This window comes from Carettochelys insculpta, chromosome 31, assembly GCF_033958435.1.
Source record: "Carettochelys insculpta isolate YL-2023 chromosome 31, ASM3395843v1, whole genome shotgun sequence".
NCBI classification, from domain to species: domain Eukaryota; kingdom Metazoa; phylum Chordata; order Testudines; family Carettochelyidae; genus Carettochelys; species Carettochelys insculpta.
Window position 1 is genome coordinate 12,315,272 of NC_134167.1, and position 21,707 is coordinate 12,336,978.

A 21,707-nucleotide genomic window follows, 5' to 3' on the forward strand; every position below is an offset into this window, starting at 1 on the left:
ACCTTGCAGATGGTGCACCTTTAAGGTCAGCCTAGCCATGTTTGCCATGAGGTCATTCTCAGACCTGGCTGGTTTCTTACTCCACCGGTTGTTCTACTGCTGTCAGTGGGACCACTCCTGGAATACAAGATAACTGCATCAGGTTCTAAACCAATGATTTGCAAGTCAGTGTCAGGAGTCCGCAAGTCTGCCAAAATAAACCTGGCTTCTGCCCCTCCATTCTGACTTAGCTCAGTGGGCCACTTAGCCTGGGGACCTGCACCAGCAGTGAGTTTCACACTCAGTACAACAAAAATAAGCCTTTAATTTCTGTACCTATTTCATGCTGCTCTTTTGTACCTTAGAGATGCGTGAGAGTTTTGCTGTGTAACTCTCAATTTAATATTACTTTTCTGGATATGCACAAAGTGGCACAGGTGGGCAGTGGCATTTTTACAGTATGCTGTGGAGAGTCTCAAAGAAAAAGATTGAAAAACTCTACTCCAAACAGTTCTCAAACAAAGGAGATTTGTAAAGGCAAGTCCCAAACAGCATAATCTGCTCTTCTCCCTTCTGGTTGTCAGGAACAGTCCATTCCCAATTATGACCCGAAGGTCCGAACAAGGAGACGGGAGGCAGGAATGCAGGGTCTCACCTGTTCTGGAACACTGGACAAGTCACTTTGCCACCTGTGAAAAAGGGATCTCTCCTGCCTTTCGTATACCAAGAGGAAAAGGGTGAAATCAGTGCAGAAGTATTACCGCTGGCTGAACAATGACAACACAAATCCAACCAAAATAGTATCACCAATCTGTATTAAACTGTACACCAAATAATTATGTTTGCCAATTATTATACAGCAGAACATGTCAGTAAGGACACATCATTTTTCAGATGAAAAGCACACATGTTGGTAAAAAAAACAAGATGCCAAAAGGTAGGATGCTGAGATCTTGGATACTACCATCAGCTGTGAGTCTTTCACTGGGAGCCAAAGTTCTGCTCATTAGCACTTAATGCTCAGCAATAATCTAACATGTCAGAGTTAGTGTACAAAGAGCATAATAAAGTGGGAACAGTTTCTCATACCTGGGTATCTTCTCCCAAGACTAACAGACACCGAGACAGACAGAAGCAATAGGGGAAAAGAAGAGTCACAATTTGGCAACTGACGTGGACAATGCACTACACTTGTGTCGAATCACTGAGTCATACCCAACAGGCGCTAGGAACCAGATCATCTCAGGACTTCATGGAGTGTGAACTTTGGCAAAAAAATTAAACTATGACTTTTGGCTTCCAAGGGGAGACATCAAGCAGCAGCAATAAGAAGTTACAGAGGTGAACAGAGGATTTTTCAAGGCATCACTACAGGCAGGCATTTGGAGCCCGACTTTGCCGGCCTTCAAGGATGTTTGAACTAGAGAATGAGGACTGACTCATTCTGGACTTAGGGCATGGCTAGAAGTTCAGTTCCAGGACTATCTGAATAGTTAATTCTGGCAAGGGTTTAACAGTTGCCCTGATCAGTGCGGTCTCCGGGGTGCTCTGCTCCAAATGCTTGAGAACTGCACTGCTGGTATTAAAGCCTAACTCTTGTAGGATGCTTTTTCAGATGTAGAGCTCAATGCAGTGTACAGAGAAAAGGTCGGTTTCATCATTCCCATTCTACAGACTGGGAAGCAGCCCTAGAAAAGGGAAGCGACCATCTCCCAGTCCAGTACCCAAACCACTGGACCTTGCTACAAGCCCCACATGGAATGCTTCTAGCGTGGTTAGACCAGAGGACAGCTCTCAGCTCCCACTCCACCACAGGAATTAACCTATTGAGGGAACTCGGTGTTAGAACTATGTCAACACCATTTCACCAGCCAGATGACAGAACACTTATGGTGGGTTATCACCTGGACAGCACAGATAGGCTATGTGGCTTTCCTACTGCTAGAGAAATCCATAAGCCATGACCTCTCACATCCACAAAAGAAGCAGAACAGAGTCCAGAGTTATTTCCCATTTGGAACAATAGTAAAACAGAGGGTCTTATTTCACTACCCCCATCCATTCAACTTTTTCTTGGTCCTTTTAAACAGATTTAATCAACTATTTATGGCAACCGAAACCAGCTTCCTCTCCGGTATCTAGCCTTTCTGCCGTGCTCATCCTACTCATCTACCGTAGGGCTTCCCATGAGCAGAGGAGCTGTTTGCATCGGTTTCTGCCCCCTCCCCCTGCACCGCTCTAAAGTAGAGTGTCTCCACCACTAGTGTCAATGAGGACATGGCCCCAGAGGTCCCATTTCAGATTGCTCTCAGCACACAGGAAGCCCAAAGATGCAACTTATTCCACTGTCAGATGAAGATGCAACTTACTTCCACTGTCAAGGGAGTCTTTATAGGAGGGAGTTTGGAGCTTTGAAGTAGTAATGACCTACAGCCCACTGGAATCAGAGGAAAACCGTCTTTCAGCTGCCCCTGGATCAGCTATGGCAGGGCGAAAAGGGAAGGAGGGTAAATCTGGGGAGATCAAAGTTTGGAAAGTGCTTCCTTTCAGAGCTCACCATTCAGCCCAATCCACTCGCCAAGCCTCAGGAGCACAGTTGTAGCACGAACCCTTTGGGAATGATTGCAGAGGGAGTGATGATTAGAGAGTTAAATAATTGTTGTAGCATTAGGGGTTTTTCTTCCTCTTTTCTTTAAATCTAAATTAATACAGTCTTCCTCCCACCCCTGGAATCTCAACATCTCTTGACACCTGGGAGAGGCTGCAGAGATCTTGTGTGTTCCAAGAGGCGATCACCAACCTCACTGTCATTACTGAAAATCCCTGCGGCAATCGTTTGCTACGGAAGGCAAGAGCTTCCCTAGGCCTACGAGTTAGCTCTTTTCTGGCAAAGAGGTGAGTTAAGGCTTATCGAAGGTCCATCAGTACCACATCTCCCTCAGCCACCGACACGTGAGTGCAGCTCTGAAAGAAACAGGAGAGACAGGAAGGTTACTGAACCATCTCCATCCCTTTTGTTCTACTGACCCAGCTCCTACGGTCTTCACTGCGGCAGTTGGGCATCGCAATCGATGGATTTTAGTTGTACACCACCTTCTACGAGGCAGGCTAGGATTAACCCCATCCTACAATAGGGAATTAAGACCCAGGTATGCTTAGTGATTTGCCCAAGGACCCACAGCAAATCCATAGCTGAACAGCTAGGACCATCTAGTCAGAGTCCAGAGTCTTAAACATTAAGTCAACCCCTCTGCCAGGAATAAGTTACATTTTGCACTTAAGCCACTGGCCATCAGTAGATACTGAGGTATTCACAAAGCAGAGGCAGCATTAGCCTCTTCATTTTCTAACCAGAGAACTCAGGCACGGAGAGAGCAGAGTGACTTGCCCAAGGTCAAACAGCAAGTCACTGGCAGAGCTTGGGGGTAGAGCCCTCAAGTCCCTGTCCTATTCTCTGCCCACTAGGTCATGAGGCTTCTCTTAGAGGCAAGATAATTTTAGACACGGAACAAGCCCTGCAGATGAATTTGCTCCACGGACAAACATGACAATGCCACTCTCTTAGCAAGGCATTCACAATGCCCTGGGCAGGAATTTAGCCCCATTCTGTGAGGACATGGAGCAAGGCAGCTACTTGCCAAAGACCATACCGTGAATCAGCGTGTGACAACAGAATCCAGGAGTCCAGACCTGCATTTATTACCTCAGACCAAGCCATTTTAGATGTACCATAGGGGTGAGGGCTCAGCCCCTTTCTTCCCTGGATTCCAGCCCAGCCCTGAAGTATCGGTAAGGCTTAGGACAGCCATTGAACAAGCTGACTGAGCCACAGTTCTCAGTGGCCTCTCTCTTCAGGTACTTACCGTGAAGAGTGGTGGATCTTTGCTGTGTGGATGAAAGCCCTTCTGCCGACAAGCAGAGATCTCCTCCAGGCCATGATCTGTCAGCTTGAAGAATCCTGTCCTACAGAGATAAGATGCTTTGAACAACTCGTTTTCCTAATTGTGTCTTAAACAGTGCAACTCTGACATGCACCAACTTCTGTGCTGTAACATTTTACTGTTGCCTAGGTGGATTCCGGTAGCCCCAAGGGTACATCTAGTCAGGAAGTGAGAGCGCATCTGGTTACACAACTAACTCATAAGCATCTGCTTACTGGTTAGTGGTACCAGTTACCTGCAGCCCCACCCCAAGTAAATAAGGAGTGGCTGGCTCAACCTCTATCCCTGCTTGCACCGGGATCAGTCAGTTTCCCCTGTTGCTCTGCATTTAAAGGCTGAGCCGGCACACAGGCTGGCTCAGCTTTTGTCTCCACCCGCCCCCCTGCACTCTCAGGGGGGGCGGGGAAGCCAGATCTCAAACACTTCTGAAAATCCTATCTTGCACGCGTTACTTAACTCTGTCCGGGAGCGACATGCTTGGGAAAGGAACACACTCTTACTTACTCCTGGTATTTTGGTGAACACACGATGGCAATGGACTCAGCTAGCATCATCTGATAGGAGCAGTGCGTGTGCAGGTCCACGCTGGAAAGAAAAGCTGTTTGCGTCGGGTGAGTCTAAACACGGACACATCAAAGGGAAAGACAAGGGTTAAGCTTGGCCCACGCAAAAGGCATCCAAACCAGCTGCAGCCAATGACAAAGGGTCACAAAGAGCAAGAGTTTTTATTCCGTGACACCAATTAAGGTTCAGCAACGTTCTGAGGTGCGGTGCCAAAATCTGACTTCTGTATACAGTTTAAGTGCCAGCCCAAGTGCTGGCGATACTTTAGTTCTATTTACAACAGCTTCATTAACAAACAAGTGAAGATGCAGAGCTTCACGCTTTAGGGGGTGGTCGGTAGCATTAGCTGGTCTTTTGTTAATCCACAGGTGGCCCGGCTTTGAGCAAACCCCTGGCTGCACGGGGAGGAGGGGCGGCGCTGAGCTTCTGCCTTGTGCGCCGATGAAATCTGGCTCGTGCGCCACTCTTAGCGCCTGTGCTGGGTGTTGCTGATCCCCGGGCCTAAGGGGACAACCTAGCCACTTTTTTTTATAGTTGCCGGTGTTTGCAAGGCAGCTGTCTTGTTGGAAAGAGCATCCTACAGCACAAACTGTTTTGCTTGGCATTTGGCACCACTTAGAAGGCAGCATCTGGACTGGGAATGAGGCCAGAGCTGGGGACAATGAGGGAATCTGGAGCTGGCTGAGGCTGACCACGTGGTGGGGCAGCAGACAGAGGTCTGGAGGAAGAGGTGAGGCAAGCACTGCCCTGGGGAACTGCCAGCCAGTTTAGCAAAGGCACTTGGTGCTTCCTGAGAGCAAGTTGAGCATCTCGTACAACGGTTTGCCTGTGCTACCATTTCACGCCGGAGGCATCCAGGTAGCCCTCAAGGTGATACATTTTTTCCTCGAGGAAGCTCCCAGAGCAGGGGTCACAAGACCCCTCCTAATCTCCCAAAGTCCCGTACCAAACTTGCTAGCTTTCCTCGGCGGAGACTGACAAGATCTAACTGCCTGCAGCAAACACCAGCACTGCTCTTTGCTCATATGGAGGTGGCACTTAAGCCCAAACAGACATTAGAGCCTGCTGCTTAGGCTCACCGGGGAAAGTTTCCATTCATGATCTTATGTTGAAGGGGGAAGGATCGATGTGCCTGACTGGGAATTGGGTGGGGGGAAAGGGAGCCAGAGAAGGGAAGGAACTTGCTGAAGATTTTGTTCCTGCACAGCCTACAACAATCATTGCAATATAATGACTTAAAGAGGCTGGGACTGCCAAGGGTTTGCCCAGCTGGGCAAGGGCCTGAACCATCTAGGTCAACATCTCACCTCTAGCAGTGGCCAGCACCAGCTGTGTGAGGAGAAACCCTACAGAGCAGGCTTTACTGACAAATCTCCCCCCTTAAACCTGCTTTCCAGCGTATTCGTTCAAGCCAGGCCTGCAGGCTGCCAGCAGCACTTACGTGGATCCAGCCCAGAGTGATGAGGCTGTCCTGATCCTGAATCAGGAAGAGCTCCTCCTCACTCTCCGTGTTGCAGTAATCGGGGCCGCCGTGTTGTTTGGGAACAATGACATGTGTTATCGTGAACTCGTTCCTCAGCTGGAAGACAGCAGGGAGAGGGGCTTACATAGAACCATAGAACACTAGAACTGGAAGGGACCTCGGGAGGTCAGAGTCCAGCCCCCTGCCCTCATGGCAGGACCAAGCACCGTCTAGACCATCCCTGACAGGTGTCTGTCTAACCTGCTCCTACATATCTCCAGTGATGGAGATTCCACAACCTCCCTAGGCAATTTCTAACATAATACCTGTGAGCAATAATGGGTTTAATCTGCAGCAAGAGAGATTTACATCAGTTATCAGCAAAAACCATGTAACCTGAAGGGTAGTTAAGCTCTGGAGCAGGTTACCAAGGGAAGCTGTGGAATTCCCGTTCCTGGAGTTTTTAAGAGCAGGTTGGACCCAGTTGACTTGGTCCTGTCTCAGTGGAGGGGCCTGGCCTAGATCATCTCTTGAGGTGTCTTCCATCCCTGCATCTCTATGATCATTTGTCTGATCCCCCAAGGCAGATGACGATGGATAGCGCAGTGCACCACGGCACCCGTGTTTTTCAGCGTGGCCGTACAAAGCCCCAGGCCTACAGAAGATCCTGACCCCAGAACAGAGGCTAAGTGTCCTTTTACCATGGACTGCTAGACAGCCAAAAGCTTTGGCAGGTGCAGTAGTTAAAGTTCCAGGTCATAAAGGACAGTTTGACATGAAGCGGGATGAAGTTACAAAGGGGGATTATGAGATAGGATCAGCTGGGACTGCGCCTAAGAACCAGGAGATCTTAGTCCCTCCTACGTCCCAAGGAAATCTTGTCATTATGAGCTCGTCAACTTGCCTCTAGCCCACATGAGTCATGACTGAAAGCTACCACCCTCTGTGACTTATCTAGTGGGCGTGAGCTCCCTGGGGAAAAAAGTGTCCATAGCACAGCTTAGATTCAGAATTCCTTGGAGAAGGGACCATCTTGCGTTTATACCACACCTAGCACAGCGAGGTCTGCAGGGATCTCTAGTTTTGCCACACACGTGCAATGAATTTCGGTATGTGCACCAGGGTGGAGGTGACGGGTGACCCGGAGGGGATGTGCAATGCATCATCTTTGCACTGGTGCCCATAACAAAATGTACAAGCCAGAGGTGGGACTGAGGGATGGAGTGTGGCTGGGTGATGGTTCCTACTGAGGCTGCAGGTTCTGGGGCGGGCCTAGGGATTTGGAGTGTAAGTTGCCCTTGGGTTCTGGCAGGAAGAGAGGGGACACCTCCAACTCCCTGCAGCAGCACCTCGGCTGGGCTTGGGAGTGAGGAAGAGGCATTTCTCCTTGTCACAGCAACTCTGGGGCTGGGGCTGTGAACTAGGCACCTCTCTCCTGAGTACAGAAAGTCTGGGTCGGACCTGGGTGGGGCCGAAGGAGAGGCACCCCTTGCCCTGTCACAGCAGGCCAGCTGGGGCTGGGATACCTCTGCTCCAAGCATGACAGATCTGGGAGTGGGCTGAGGGAAGGGCACCTCTCCCTCACCATTGCAGGTCAGGAGCTGGGCTGGTGGGGAAAAGGCATTTTTCCCATTGCAACATGTCTGAGGCTGGGGGAGAGGTCTACTAAGCACCTGAACAGCCAGGGAACTTGGAGGAAAACTAGGTCCTGGGGCACGTCTGAAGCTTCTAAGTGCTATCATCGCATAAACAACAAAGAAAACCATCCCAGTTGCCAATTAATAATGGCAAAATACTTCGCTCTTACATGGCACTTTGGAAGGAAGCGTTTATCATACGAAGGGGGCAGGGAAAGGCTTCAAGGACGGGAAAGAACTGGCTATAATTAGGAAGCCTTTTCGGGGAAAGCAGCCTGTAGTTGTTTGGCCCAGGGGAAGGATGACTGTCTAGGCTGACAAAGTTTGAATGCCCTATGGGTCTTCACAGAAGGCACCTGATCGCTAGCCAAATGAAGTGCCCAATCTTGCAGTCAGATCCACGCAGATGGACCCTGTGTGGAGCCCTGCTGATTTCAGCGGCACTTGCATGCATGCAGTCCCATTCTACATGGCTCCGATCACAGGATCGGGGCCTGTGGCGCAACAGCAGAAGGTGAGCATCAGAGCACAAACAAACGCCCAGCAAGATGAGGCTCGGGAACGTGGAACAAATGTAAAGCCACGGCCTGCACCATTCAGGACTTCAAAGAGTCAACAAGCACGACTTTAGTCTCGTGCAATGACAATCAACACCGGATCTAATTTTAGACTCAATGCAGGACAAAGATGTGTTCGGGAGATCAAGAGGCCTTTGGTGAAACTAAGGCAAAAGAGCTACAAGGTGCTGAAAGGGCTTTATCCAAAATGCCACCTTACCAGCTTCCCACAAAGGATTCCGCATGTCTCCACGCCCCTGGCCGTGTTAGCATCAGCTACCTGGAGGAATTTATGGCACAGCTCCTTGGGGATGACGACATGGCGAAGGCCCTCTATCGTTACATCTGTAGGGACGGGAAGGGTAGAGTGAACACAAGGCAAGATTTGCTGCCACGTGCATCGGGAAAGGTTAGTACTGCAAGAGGAGGGGAAATTGTTTCAACCCCAAAAGCTCAGGGAAGGGGTTTGGAAACAGAGGCTCTAGGTACACAGCTGCTCTTCATATTCCAAACGAGTACATGAAATCACTGGTGTTACTTCGCTCTTCTCCTCTGTAGATCTCAAAGGGCTTCACAAAGGCAGATCAATAGCCTCCTCCCCATTTTGGAGGAGAGGAGGTGGGGTGGAGCCTTCCTCAACACACACCCGTTAGTGATGCAGGCAGGAATACAATACAGGAGTTTTGAGTTCTGGTCTAGTGTTCTAGCCATTGGACCCTGCCACATAAATCACAGAAGTGCATGGGTGTCATGGCTATTAGGTAGGGCATCCAATTAAATCTGCATTCCACACCCCCCACCCCGACTCTCCGCTGCTCCTATTGTCCGCTATTCCAGCCAATCAGAACAGCAGGGGAAAAGCCTCCAGGCAGCGCTTCTCAACACTGCCATTCCAGCTGCACGGAGCTGCTTCCTGCCCCCGCCAGACAGAGCCCACGGACCAGATCTGGCCCCAGTTTGCCTGAGTCTGGTCCACAAAGCTTGGGCTCCATATGCACACACACCCCCCTCCCTCCCCCACCCCCGCAGCAGACCAGAGGCTAGAGGGGAGCCCCCAGGCCTCAGGGACCAGATTCAGGCAAGCCATGGAGGTCCCCCACCTCTGAACCAGCACTTGATCCAAACTTGGCTATGGCCTTTAGATGTGTCCTCCACTGCGCAAGGCACATTAGCACGTGCTTAGCTTTAAAAGCAGGAGCACCGTCCTATTGATGGGCAGTGTTAGATCAGAGGCCAGAAGGCTCAACAATTTGCAGGTTCAAATGCCTGATCCTCTTCAAGGGAAAGAAGCTATTTTTGGACACCCCAGGGAACCTCCCTCGGGCCATGCAAGCACTCAGCACCAAGGTGGAAGCCGTTCTCCCTGCCAGGACAGGATGGAACAGAAGTGAAAACAAAGGGTTTCGAATACATTGTGCAGTGTTTTCCTCTAATTTTTTTCCACTGGGGGGGGTGGAATAAAATTTGTTATGTGCACAAAGTATGTGGAGATGTGCATCACAAATAGAAACAAGCTGCTCACTGGCTGGCTGTGGGCGCTCTGCTAATCAGCTGGGTGGCACCTGAATCTCTCCTGGGTGGCTGCCCAAGCGCTCAGCTTACAGGGAACGCTGATGTGTTGTGTGTGTTTTTGGTCAGTTTCCTGAGAATGATGCCATTTGTGCCACCTCTATTAATTTTGGCTTCCAGCCAGGGCTCAGGCATTGGTGTCACTGACATGGGTTAATTCCAAAATGTACTAACTGTTCTGTGGGCTCCCCCACGCTCCAGGTTTCAGAGATCTGTCCACCACAGGCGGTTTTGGCAGCACCGTCCCTGCCACTGGGCTCACAGGCAGAAGAGAAGAGGCAGAAATCTTTGGGGTAAAGTCAGTCGGAGGCTTTTCCACTCCTGGTATCAGAGGTTGCCCCAGAGGCTCAGGCTTCCCGAATTCCTGCATGATTCTCAGACGCTCTTTCTCCAGCTCCTGGCGCCGGATCAGCTCCTCGAAAGCCTGAAATTGCTCCTGTTCTGCCTGCTGCTGCTTCATCTGGGCTACCCTCTGCCTCTCTTCCTCCAGCTGCTGCTGCAGAGCCAGGTTCCGTGCAAACTCCCCTTCCTCCTTCTTCTGCAATGGAAAACATGCAGGAGCAATGGTCAGGATGTCACTGGGTCTTGTGGGACAAACATACAAACAGGCTCACCAAAAACAACACAAGACAAGCAGTACTGTAGCACCTTAAAGACTAACAATTTTAATTAGGTCAGGGTTAGCCACCTTTCCAAGGCCCAGTGCTGACATTTGACCCTTTGACTTCTATGGACGGTTCAAGTGCTGGTGATACTTCTTAAAGCCATGAATAGTCCTGCTTACGTTGATTTTCAATAATAAATCAATGAAGATGCAAAGCTTTACCGTTTGGGGGGTGGCTGGTGGCATTAGCTCGTTAGCTGCTTTTTTGTTAATCCACAGGTGACATGGCTCTGAGCAAGCTTCCCGCTGCATGGGGTAAGAGGGGAGAGGCTGAGTTCCTGCCTCGTGTGCCGATGAAAATCAGCTCGCACGCCACCCTTGGCACCCGTGCCTGGGGTTGCGGACCCTGTATTAAGTAAGAAGCTTTCGTGGGTAAGACCCCCTTGCTTCAGATTCTGGAGCAGGAACAGCTTAACTGAGCAGGGAACCAACCTAGGCACTATCAGTTCCTTAGACTGAGGATGGGGAATCTTAGTTTGTCCAAAGGCCACTGAGCCACAGAAAAAAAAAAAAAAAAAAATCAACCAGAGGCCGCACACAAGTGAACAGCAACACCTACCACCCCAAAACACCCACCAAACTACTGAATTGGCTCCCAACAAGCAAGAAACAAACAAATCAAAACTCTCACTGAGAAGCAAGACAAAGCAAAGAGTGATGCACCAGGATTTAGGGCTTCCAGTACTTAGCATGGAGCCTTGCTGCAGGCTGGAGCAAAGTAAGCTGGTGGTAGATTCCACACGCCTGCCTCAGCCTATCCCTTCATCAGCAGGAACTCTTTGCCGATTAGCTTCCCTTCTCCACCAGTAGCTGAAACATATCCACACGCTGGAGGGGGACAGTTTGACTGGAGCGTTAAACGAGTGCCGAAGCCCCACTGTAGCTTTGGCCCAGGGATCCCAGCTGGCTCCCACATACAGCTTCAAACCTGCCCTGATCCCCATTGTGTGAAGCATGTGTGAAGTGAGCGGTCTAGGTCTGAACATGAGGCTTAGACAGAGCCAGGGCAGAGCAAATAGGATAATAAAAATAGGATGCCAGCAATTCTTAACTGCAGTCACCTCTTGTCACCTGCCTTCAGCTGGCAGTTTTCTGCCTGACTCCGAGCCGAGGGGAGGTTTGAGAAGAGACCTGCAGGAGAAGTTGATTGGCTTGATGGATTTGTGATGAAGTTGGGGGCTGAGGATCCGATTCCCTGAGTTCAGTTGGATGTGGTTCCTGGTGCCCCGTACTAACACCAGGTAGGTGCCTCAGTTTCCCTAGGCACAGCATCAGTTACAGAGTGGGGAGGGGAGTTTTAGTGGGATGACTTCTCAAAAGGTAGACAATGGGAGTTCCTGCTCTTTGTAACCCACGCAACCAGGTGACACCCTTCTTCCCAGGGAACAGGACAAAGATGGGAGGAGGGACCTGGCTAGTTTGAAATGGAACTGGCTGTGGAGTGAGGGGGGAAGGGGGCCAGAGGCCTGCTCAGGGACCTCTCTGGGCCTCTCTCCCCAAGATGGATTGTACTGAAAGCGAGATAGCCGTGTTACTCCAACAATGGGCCACACACCCCTGTCTGATCTGACTTGCTTTTTCCTCTTTTCATATATACACACCTGATAATGGGCCATTTCCACCTTGACTGAATAGACCTTGACAGCTCTAGCCCTTCCTTTCACTGGGATCCCACTTTTTAAATACCCCCCTGAACCTCCCCTCAATGACTCATGCATCTGATGAAGCAGGTCTTTGCCCATGAAAGCTTTTGCTCCAAAATATCTGTTAGTCTATAAGGTACCACAGGACTTCTTGTTGTACTGACAGCATCTGTTCCTGTGCTAACAAGTCTGCTCTACGCTGTGTCCCTGTTGCCTGATAACTCTTCTGTTCCACCTGCTGACTGAGAGTTACATCTGATTGCGGAGGAGGGGTGCAGGGCCTGGTGACCCCCCCACATCATGACATTCAGGCTGGGAGTTTTTCCTCCCTGCCTAAGGTCCAGGCCAGGAGAATACACAGAGCTGATTTTGGAAGAAGCAGGTGAACAAGGCAGCAGTGACATGCTCAGGGAGAGTTGGCTCCTAGCACTGACACGGAAGGCTGCAACGCTACGTTGTAGAATCCAGCTACCCGGCTTGCAGGTTCAAAAACCCTGCCTATCAGTTTCCTTTGCAGCTGTTTCCTCTCCCAGCGTTACTCACCTTTCGCTCACTGTACTCTGCATACTCTTTGGTGTACCTCTTCAGCAGCTCCTTCTTCAGCTCCTCCGCTCGGGGGAAAGCGATTTCTTTGAGTTTCTGCGGGGAGAGGGAAAAAGCGTGACGTCCCCAAGTTCAGGACAGCAAGCCGGGATTGACTGAGACCAAGCACAACTCCCAGACCTAAACTCCCATTGGAGGCATTTAGCTACCAACAACTACCGCAGAGAAGCGGGAGTCTGAGAAAGGAGCACTCAACCCAGAGAGATACCAATCAGTGGTGCTACAGCTTCCCGCGGGTGCATCTGCACAGGGGACGAGTGGGATACCCGGATCACATGCTGGTATAGCAAAGGTGTACAGTCTGTCTTTCCCACCTCCCATTCAGCAGCTGCACGGACAGAGGGTGTTCCATGCTTTCTTGCCCCAATGGGTGCTGCAAGAAGCAGCTACCGGCTCATGCATTTGTCTAGACACGGGCATCGGCATCCCCAAAGAGCTGCATGAGGTTTCTGGGAAAAGAGACAGGCCATCGATTACAGGATCTCTACCCAGAGGTCCTGCAACTTGAGCGCAAGTCCAGCTCTCAAAAATTCCCTGGACCCTAATCCTGGTTGCATTCCCAGACCAGAGATTTGGCCTTTGGGGATCTATTTTAAGAGGTGCTAAGTCAGGGATGGGCAACCAAGGCTAGTGAGTGGGCCACATGAGTGAATCTCCTTCAGCTGCATGGGCTGCAAGATTGTTCTAACCAAGATGGTCTCCCGGGATACCGGAGTTTTACTGCGCTTGCCTGCCTAGAATTTGTGGGGTGTGTTGACTGAACTTTGGTTGGAGGCAGAGGGAGTGCACAGCTCACACAGTCAGCACCTACCGCACTTCACATGCTGGTCACTTTACATCGGTAGGGAAACAAACTATGCGCACAGAAGCCAGCAAAATCGGGTATCGCCGCACATGGGCGATGGCAAACAAAGCAGCTGTGGGCCACGCATAGAACCCTGATGGGTCACGTGCGTTCCCGCAGGCCTCAAGTTGCCCACCACCGTGCTAAGTGGTCTGAATTCAACAGGAGTTTTGGGGGATAACTGAGTCAGCCGCCCCTTCCCCTCTGCCTCAGAACGGAATCTTTGGTGCCTCTGTGCTCAAGACTCAGCGCGCCGCGTTCGGCTGTTGTGACGCCTGTGCGCCGTCACCCTCAATGCACATGCGCAGGTTAGGGCTTGTCTACACTGGCAAGTTACTGCACTGAAACTTTCTCACTCAGCGTGTGAAAAATCCCCCGCCCAGCATGGCGGGTTTCAGTGCAGAAACTCGCCAGCGTAGACAGGCTCCCAGGGCTTGGAACACACAGTGAGACGAGTTATGGGGCACCGAGTTCGCAGCGGTATGCGAACCCCTCCTGGAGGTGGTTTTCCTAAAGCGCTGGGAGAGCTCTCCCCCAGCACTGGTGCCCTGGCCACCTGTTGTGAGTGCAGACAGAACTTTAGAGAGGCAGACATGCAAGTTTGTCCATCACACCTGTGCAGATGGAGCATTTCATGTACTGATGTAAGAATATGGGCCAAGGAATACCAAGGAGTGAAAGACGATGGCAGTCTGAGGACCAAACACCAGAAGACCTTTCTAACATGTGCCCAACTAGGAATGATCTCCCATGGGAAGTGGGGAGGGAAGCCCCATTACTTCAGGAAGAGAGGAGCAGATAAGATGATATCACTGACAGTGAAGCATAGGAAACGGTGTTGGGTGGCTGGCCTACAGAGGAGAATGGGAGGAAAAAAAAAAAAGATACCTGTGAATTATAACTCTCAAAAGGCACTGGGGGAATTCCAGACACCCCCTCTCCACTTCCACGGCCAGAGAAAACTGGAACCAACCCAGCAACGGTAGGATGACAGATCACGTGACTCACCCCGTGCTCATCTAACTCCAACCACCTACAATCTTATTGTTTTCCAAAAGAAATTACGGAGCAACTCACCTTCAACGTGTCTTTCTTCTCAGGGAGGGTGGTGGTTCTGTAATCGCGATGCTTGGGCAGCTTCTCTATGAAGAGCCTGCCAGACCAGAAAGGACCATTAGGCTCCTCCACCCAGTGTTTCTCAACCTTTGTTTAATAAAGTACCTCTTTTTCAAAGAAAATTATAAGTACCCCCAGACTTCTCTCGCATACCCAAAGGCTGTGCGTACCACCATTTGAGAAACATGGCCCTAAGGTAATCTGAGGTCTAGAAACAAGGGCCATTCAACCTTTCCAGATTACCGTGCCCTCTTCAGGAATCAGATTTGTTTTGCTTACCACCAAGTTACACCTCACTTAAAAACTACCTACAAAAACAATGCAAAAATATCAGACAACTACTGGAAACTTGCTGACTTTCAACCACCTTATGATCAAACAAATGAATAGGAATATTGAACTTACATTTCAGCATCAGGCATACAAAGCAGTAGAAACAAGTCGTCTGAATGAATTTTTAAATTGGACTGACTTTACTAGTGTTTTTATCTAGCCTGTTGTAAAACTAAAGTAACTATCTAGATGAGTTGAGTAACTCCACTGAAATCCATGGAGCCATTTCAAGTGAGCACCGAAACAGGCAAGAGCAACTCTGGACCCGAGAGACCAGATTTTATTGTTAGTGATGCTAAAATATCCTGCTTATAAATCAAGTCTAGCTAGAATGAAAGACTGTTTGCAATTCATTAGCATCAGGGACACCACACTCTGAGGATCCAATTCTCCCTGCCCATACCACGCAGCTTCCAGGGAGAGGGAACACACCATCATCTATCACCATTATAATGGAGAAGCCTTTAGGACATTGGTTTAGCTAAAGGAGATTGACATAGCAGCATGCAAGGAACAGAGCTGGAAAGATTCCACTTGGGTTTACACTTGCCAGTCTCCCTCACAGCAATGTCCATAAAAGCTCAGGAAGTGGCTGGGGGGCGGGAGGGGAAAAGAGAGGCTGGAGGCCAGGCTAATCAGAGAACAATGTATTGAATTTAAAGAGGTCAGGTGAAGAAAACTGTACAGATGCCCTGGAAAAGCACCAGTAGGACAGTGATCTCCCACCCCAGGGGAATGGACCCCCTTGAAGCTCTTGATTAGATTCAGAGAAAGCGCATAAATAAATGGAAGCTGCAGACTGCAAAAGAGCGGCAGGGAGGTGACATTCAATGGGACTTGTAACTCACGTTCCAGGGAGCTCCCTACACAGATCAGCCTTTTACAAGCTGAGAATGGAAAAGCAAAGCAGGGCCTGGCTGGGTTAGCAATTAGATGGGAGAACTCCCAGAAAAAGCCAGAGCTCTGCAGGAACGGGGTGGGGTGGGGAATTCAAAGCTAGGACCCAGATGGTGCTGAGGGCCCACAAAGAGAGCTGAAACCAGCCACTCAGCAACTCTCAGGATCAAGCTCTGCACGTACACCCATATTGAACCAGTGTCGTAGTACAGCTCCTTCAAGGGCACAGACTTTCAGGTAAGTCTTTAACCCTTGGTAGAAATCCCACGCACTCCAAGAAGGCGTTATTCACAGCCCGGGGATAAGCAGCTGCCAGGTTACGCTCCAGGGGTGGGTGAATTTCAGTGCTGGGGGAAGCAATCACTCAACACAGCCACATTTGGAGACCTCTATGGGAGCAGATGCTCTGTAGAGCGAGATGACCAGTGCCCTCTGGAAAGCATGGCAGCGAGAGAAGGGCTGGTAACATCTCAGCATGAGGACAAGGAAGAGGGTCTCCCTGCCAATGCAGGGCAGAAAATAAGGATTGCAATGCACCAGATTCAAAGCAGGGAGGCAAAGACCTCACTGCCTACTCTGAAGGGACACCGTTGTGTTCCACACCACCTGGCTGCAGAGCAGAGAACAGTCTTTACAGGCCAGGAGCATAATCGAGTCTAACCTGTAACTTTACGGGGAGCGTTGTACTTTGTAACCCTGTAGCAGACTGACAGAATCTACTCGATGCGTTCTGCTGTATTAAAAAGCATCGAAAGGATGAAATGGGTCACCAAGGCAGAGAACTTATGACCTCTGCCTCTTCATAGGGAGAAGGAATCTAGCACGCGGGCTGAGAGGTCCTGAAGGAGGAACTCGAGCAGCAGCCAAGGTTGTTTCCTAGGCTGAACTTTTGGATTATTAATTTCTTTGCCAATGCAAACTCCAGGAGGGGGTAAGCCAACTCTACACCATGCATGGACCTTTTCAGGACAGGTGGGGAAAGACCCATACTCACAGACCTTATAGAATACTGCAGTTACCTGGCAGCTGGATGAACGAAGGCCAGCTGGCCAAGGGCCTAAGCAGCACAACATTTAGCGATTAAGGCCAAAGGCTGGGCTTTGTGGGACTGCATTTATTTAGAGTGGGGGCCTGGGAGTGCCTGGCTCTGGGGGAAGACATTCATTCAGAGTGGAAAGGGAGGGGGGTGGGAGCTAGAAGCACACTGAGCCACACATTATATATTTATTTGTATATAACTATATACAATATATATTTATGTCTATGTATAGATATATAAAATATAAACAAACATATAACATGTGGCTTGTTAGCAGTGGATACAGTGCAATCTGGCTCTTTGCCTCTAACTGGTTGGCCACACCTGGTCTAGCCATTCAATAACAGCAACACATAGCACCAATGTGATACATGCACTGGGAAGAGACAGGCAAGGACTCACACCTCCATTCTACAGGTGGGAAAACTGAGGCAGAAAGCAGGGGAGTCCCTCGCCCGAGATCACACAGGGAGCAAGTGGCAGAGCCTGGAACCCCAGGTCTCCTAACTCCCAGCTCAGTGACTTATCTGGATAGTAACATACTGTGCAAGACATTCAAGACAATATGACACCCCCAAAGAACTCCAAGTATGTCCTCTCCATGCAAGCAAAGGAGCCCTTACGTGATATACTTGTTGTATAGTATGAAGGCCCGCTCAACGTTGCCTTCTTCTGAATAAATTGTCGCCATGCGGATCATTTCAACCCCAGAGCGGTAATAGCGTCGCGGCGGGACCTCCTCATTCACCTCCACAGAGCTCCCCATCTGGATCAGTCTCCTGACTCGCTCCTCTGGGAGGAGGCTGACGTCCGTGTGGTCCAGCATAAGGACCAATGGGCTAGAGAGAGAACGAACCAAAGCAGGAAAACAGACATTAGCCAGTACTACCTCTGTGTCATCCGACTATAGAAGAGGGGCAGGGGGACTTTTGAAGGAAAGGGCACATAGCATTCAGGCTGAGCAGCCTTTAAAGGAGGAACAGCAGCACAGCTCTCCTCAGAGCTTCACTTTTCAGGTCTGCGCATTTTGGATATAGGGGCACAGACTCATTCGGGATTATCTGAGCCCCAGTTACTCAGATTCAAGTTACCAGTGTTTTCAATGGAGATGATCAGCCCCAGCATCAATCTCACTAGTGCTTTGCAAGACCCCTTTTTAAATAAGCATTTCCCACTCAACAATCATATCTCAAGAGACATGGGGAACCCTCGGATCATGAACTGGATCACGAACCCTCAGATGAACCGCTGGTCTGTCTATATCTGGCCCCTGATGCTGGGGTCTCCTCTGCCCAGCATCTGGCTCATGGCAGGGCAGGGAGCCAGATCACAGAAGCCGGGACCAGATCCAGCCTACAGACTCTGCCTGGTCAGGGGCAGGAAGCAGCAGTTGGTTCAGTACCCCCTCCCCCAGCTGGGGGAAACAGCAGCTCACCGCACCGGGGAGAGGCTTTTCTCCCCACCTCTCCCAGGCACCAGCACCACTGCTCTGACTGGCAGGGATTCCGGACAGTCAGAGCAGTGGGGGTGGTGCCTGAGAGAGGTGGGGAGAGAAGCCTCTCCCGGGAGCACTTTTCCACACTGTGCTTCCCCCAGCCAGGGGAGGGGGTAGCAGCCATGAGACAGAGGTAAGTGCCCCTCCCCTAGGCTTCCCCACCCCAGCCTGCTCCTGTACCCTCGCTCCCAGACCTCCACACCCCAGCCTGCTCCTGTAGCTTCTTCCCCCAGATCCTCAGCATGTTCCTGCCACTCGGGCCCAGACCCCCCACCCCAGCCTGCTCCTGACCCCCAAGCCCACATACGCACCTTACCTCCCACCCAGATCCCCCAGCCCCAGCCCACTCCCTCCCACCCAAACCCCACACTTGCTCCTTGGCAGCCCCCTCCTGCACACCTAATCTTCAACCTCCCAATTTCTGCACTCCGGGCCCCTAGAGGAGTTTGGCCTGGGGGACGCCCTAAACCTCGGTCCTCCGTTCTCGACTCCCCTGCCTGTGGTGCTACAGTGTGAGGGAGGTGAGGTGTCTCAGTCAGAGGTCACATCTGTGAGGATTTTATGGTGCCTTTTTGCGTCTCACTTATGTGCCCCTCCAACTGATTTTTCTGTGGTCAGTGGCCCCCAACCCAAAAAAAAACATTTCCCACTCCTGCCACAGGACACTTTTGGAAGAACCTGCCACCACCCTGCCCGCGTGCTTTAAGAAATTAGCGTTTTTACAACGGATACAGGGTGCAGGAGAAGGAGGCTGTGGGTGGGAGGGGTCCAGGCAAGAGGTACGGTGCAGGGTCTGCCTTGGAGGGTGTAGGAGTGGGCTGGGAATGTGGGATCTAGAAGCAGGGCTGCAGGAATGGGTCAGGGAAGGAGGGAGGTGTAGGAGAAGAGGGTGCAGGGTCTGGATGGAAGGGGTATGGGATGGGGGTGCCTACCTGGCGCAGCTCCAAGGTGGAAGGGGAAGCACATTTGGGTGTGTGCTTCTCTGTGCGCTTCAGGGAAATGCCTCCTGCCAACCCTGCACCCTGCTGCGACCACTGCCCGCCAGTGGAAGAGGTCACATCCTCTGCTCTGCCAGGCAGAGTCCCTGGGCCAGATCTAACTGAGCTGCATCAGCCCATGAGGCTCAGGTCTCATTTCCTCCCCTGCAGCAGGGAGCGGGTGCTAGGGCATCAGCCACAGCACCAGGCCGCACTGCTGCATGGAGCCTCACAGGCTGGATTGAAGCAAGACACGGGCCAAAACCAGGCTGCGAGCCATCAATTCTCCACCCGGGTTTAAAATCTGCTTTACAAATATTTCATTAGGGTGCTGCTGAAGAGCATGAAATCCCATCTCTAAAAGAGTAGCTGCCCACCTGGCTGCCATCAGGCACAGAGGCACCAGTTTAATAGCACTGCATAGGGCCCCATACATCGTAAGGGCAGCCTTGCATCAGGGTCCTTTCAAACACATTGCTGAGTGGGCATCCTCTTTCCTTCTAGTCCCCAACAATAATTTTGACAGCCTAAGGCCTGCTGCAAGCAGAAAGCACTGCCAAGGGTCCATGAAGCAAAGTGGAATGGAATGTTTTCATACAAGAATCCATACCTGTGTCACCTCCCTGTTGATGGACACCTCCGTCTCCGCTCTCCAACTGATGCTAGCCACCTGAATTCCTAAAAGCAGACAGTTTCCAGGTTATCACGCACTGGGAATTAGACAGTTTATGGGATAAACCTTCAGCGAAATCATAGCTCTGAATCTGTAACATCCTGTAAACCCCTCAGCAACATGCCTGACACAAATCAATACACTGAGATTTCTTACAGTCTCCCACTGAACAAGGGGAAAGCTCTTGATCAGAGAAAACAGAAAGTGGAGATTCTATGACAGAGACAAAAGAAGTTGCATTTCCAGCTCTATGTTTGTAACCCTAAAAGCCTGCAGTTCTTAATCAGCACTCTGCCAAAACTGCTAGTGAGCAATGGGATTTTCCCCTTAAATCAGAGCTGTCAGATTTAGCTGTGAATCTTATACTATGATCACCTTACAAACACAAGACAATTAAAAGCTGCTTCCATGCCCAAAGGCTGCACAGCGCTGATCTTCGTCACACAAGAACAAGGAAAACCACCATTCAGGAGGGGAATTGAACTCTGCCCCTCCCCTGCTCAGCACTTGCAGAACAAGGCTTGTAATGAACACACTAGTGGTCAAATTCCAATCTGCACCTTGCACCTACCGATAAATTGGATCTTTTCCTCCAACTTTGCCATAAAGGGAGTTTCAGGTCAGAGGCAGCCCCCACTCTGTATAGATTAATAGCAAACATCTATAGACATCCCAGTGCATAACACACCCGCTTTAGCTGCCAATTAGTTACAATTCTGGAGCCATCCAACACCCCCCCCCCCCAAAAAGCAGGGGGTTTAATCAGAAAATCGCAGGACTGGAAGGGACTTTGAGACACCCTGGACTCTGCTCCCCTGCGCCCCAGCAGGATGGATTAGTTGGCCCAGCGGGAATGCAGCTTGCCCATCACAGGCATAAGACACCCGCCAAGGACGGCCTTCGGGGAGGAACTGCCACCTGTCTGTCCGGGTATTCCCAGGACCGTCCCTTGCCGGAAGCGGCCGCGCTGGGAAATCCGAGTGAGGGGGCGAGGGCTTACCCAGGTTGGCTCAGTTTTATTTTTTGGTGGCGGCTCTACGTGGGGCTCCAGCCACTGGCCCACGCCCTTCCCCGGGGGGGGACCGGGGACCCACACAGACAAGGAGCCAGCCCCGCCCAGCGCTTGCTGCCAGCTCGGTTTAGGGGGGCCGCGGCTCAGCCAAGGCCGGGCCTGTGGCAGGCGGGCCGGTCCCACAGCCCGGGAGCGGGAACAGGAGCGAGGGGGTCTCGCACCCCTCAGAGCCCGAGAGACGGGGGGGGGGCTCTGCCCAGCACCCACTGGGCGCCCCTAGGCCTCACCCCGGCTGAACCCCCAGCCAGGAGCCGCCGCCGCCGCCGCCCCCCACCGGACGGGGCCTGACCTGCAGCGCGGGGCTCCGCCGAGGAGGGGGGCCTCAGGCGGGCGGGGGCAGCCGCGGACCCACAGCCAGAGGAACGGGGGAGGGGGGTGCGGCGTCAGTTGCTCCAGAGCCAGCGCCGCTTCCGGGTGGGCCAGGCTTCCCTCAGCCTCGCTCTGGGCAATGAGCCACGCCCCTTCTGAATAAGCTCTATGCGGCCCTACGGCGGGCTCTCCAGCCTCGCTCTTAACAGCCAACCAGACTGCTTCTCCACATCCGGGCCTTCGCAGGAGGCCACCCACATCCCGGTGGGCGTTTCCGCATTGTTCCTCCTCTCGTCCACTCTCCGCCGGCCCGGAAGTCTTGGGAGGCAGCCA

The 21,707-nt window shown here is 51.3% G+C and overlaps 1 protein-coding gene across 2 annotated transcripts; it reads right to left on the reverse strand.

Moving 5' to 3' along the window:
* Nucleotides 1-350: 350 nt before the first annotated feature.
* Nucleotides 351-21,486, reverse strand: STAMBP (STAM binding protein). 2 transcript variants are annotated; one of them, XM_074981627.1, is made up of 12 exons: nt 21,355-21,467; nt 20,565-20,631; nt 19,931-19,998; nt 17,472-17,687; nt 14,541-14,616; nt 12,560-12,655; nt 9,884-10,247; nt 8,361-8,485; nt 5,926-6,063; nt 4,425-4,537; nt 3,843-3,942; nt 351-2,943 (listed from the first exon to the last, which is right to left on the reverse strand). In XM_074981627.1, the coding sequence occupies exons 4-12, from the start codon at nt 17,672-17,674 to the stop codon at nt 2,887-2,889; spliced, it is 1,272 nt and encodes a 423-aa protein (XP_074837728.1). In that variant the 5' UTR covers nt 17,675-17,687; nt 19,931-19,998; nt 20,565-20,631; nt 21,355-21,467; the 3' UTR covers nt 351-2,886. The 2 variants fall into 2 exon arrangements, with proteins under 2 accessions (XP_074837728.1, XP_074837729.1); XM_074981628.1 differs by lacking the exon at nt 20,565-20,631 and having other exon boundaries at nt 21,355-21,486.
* Between the last annotated feature and the right edge of the window lie 221 nt (nt 21,487-21,707).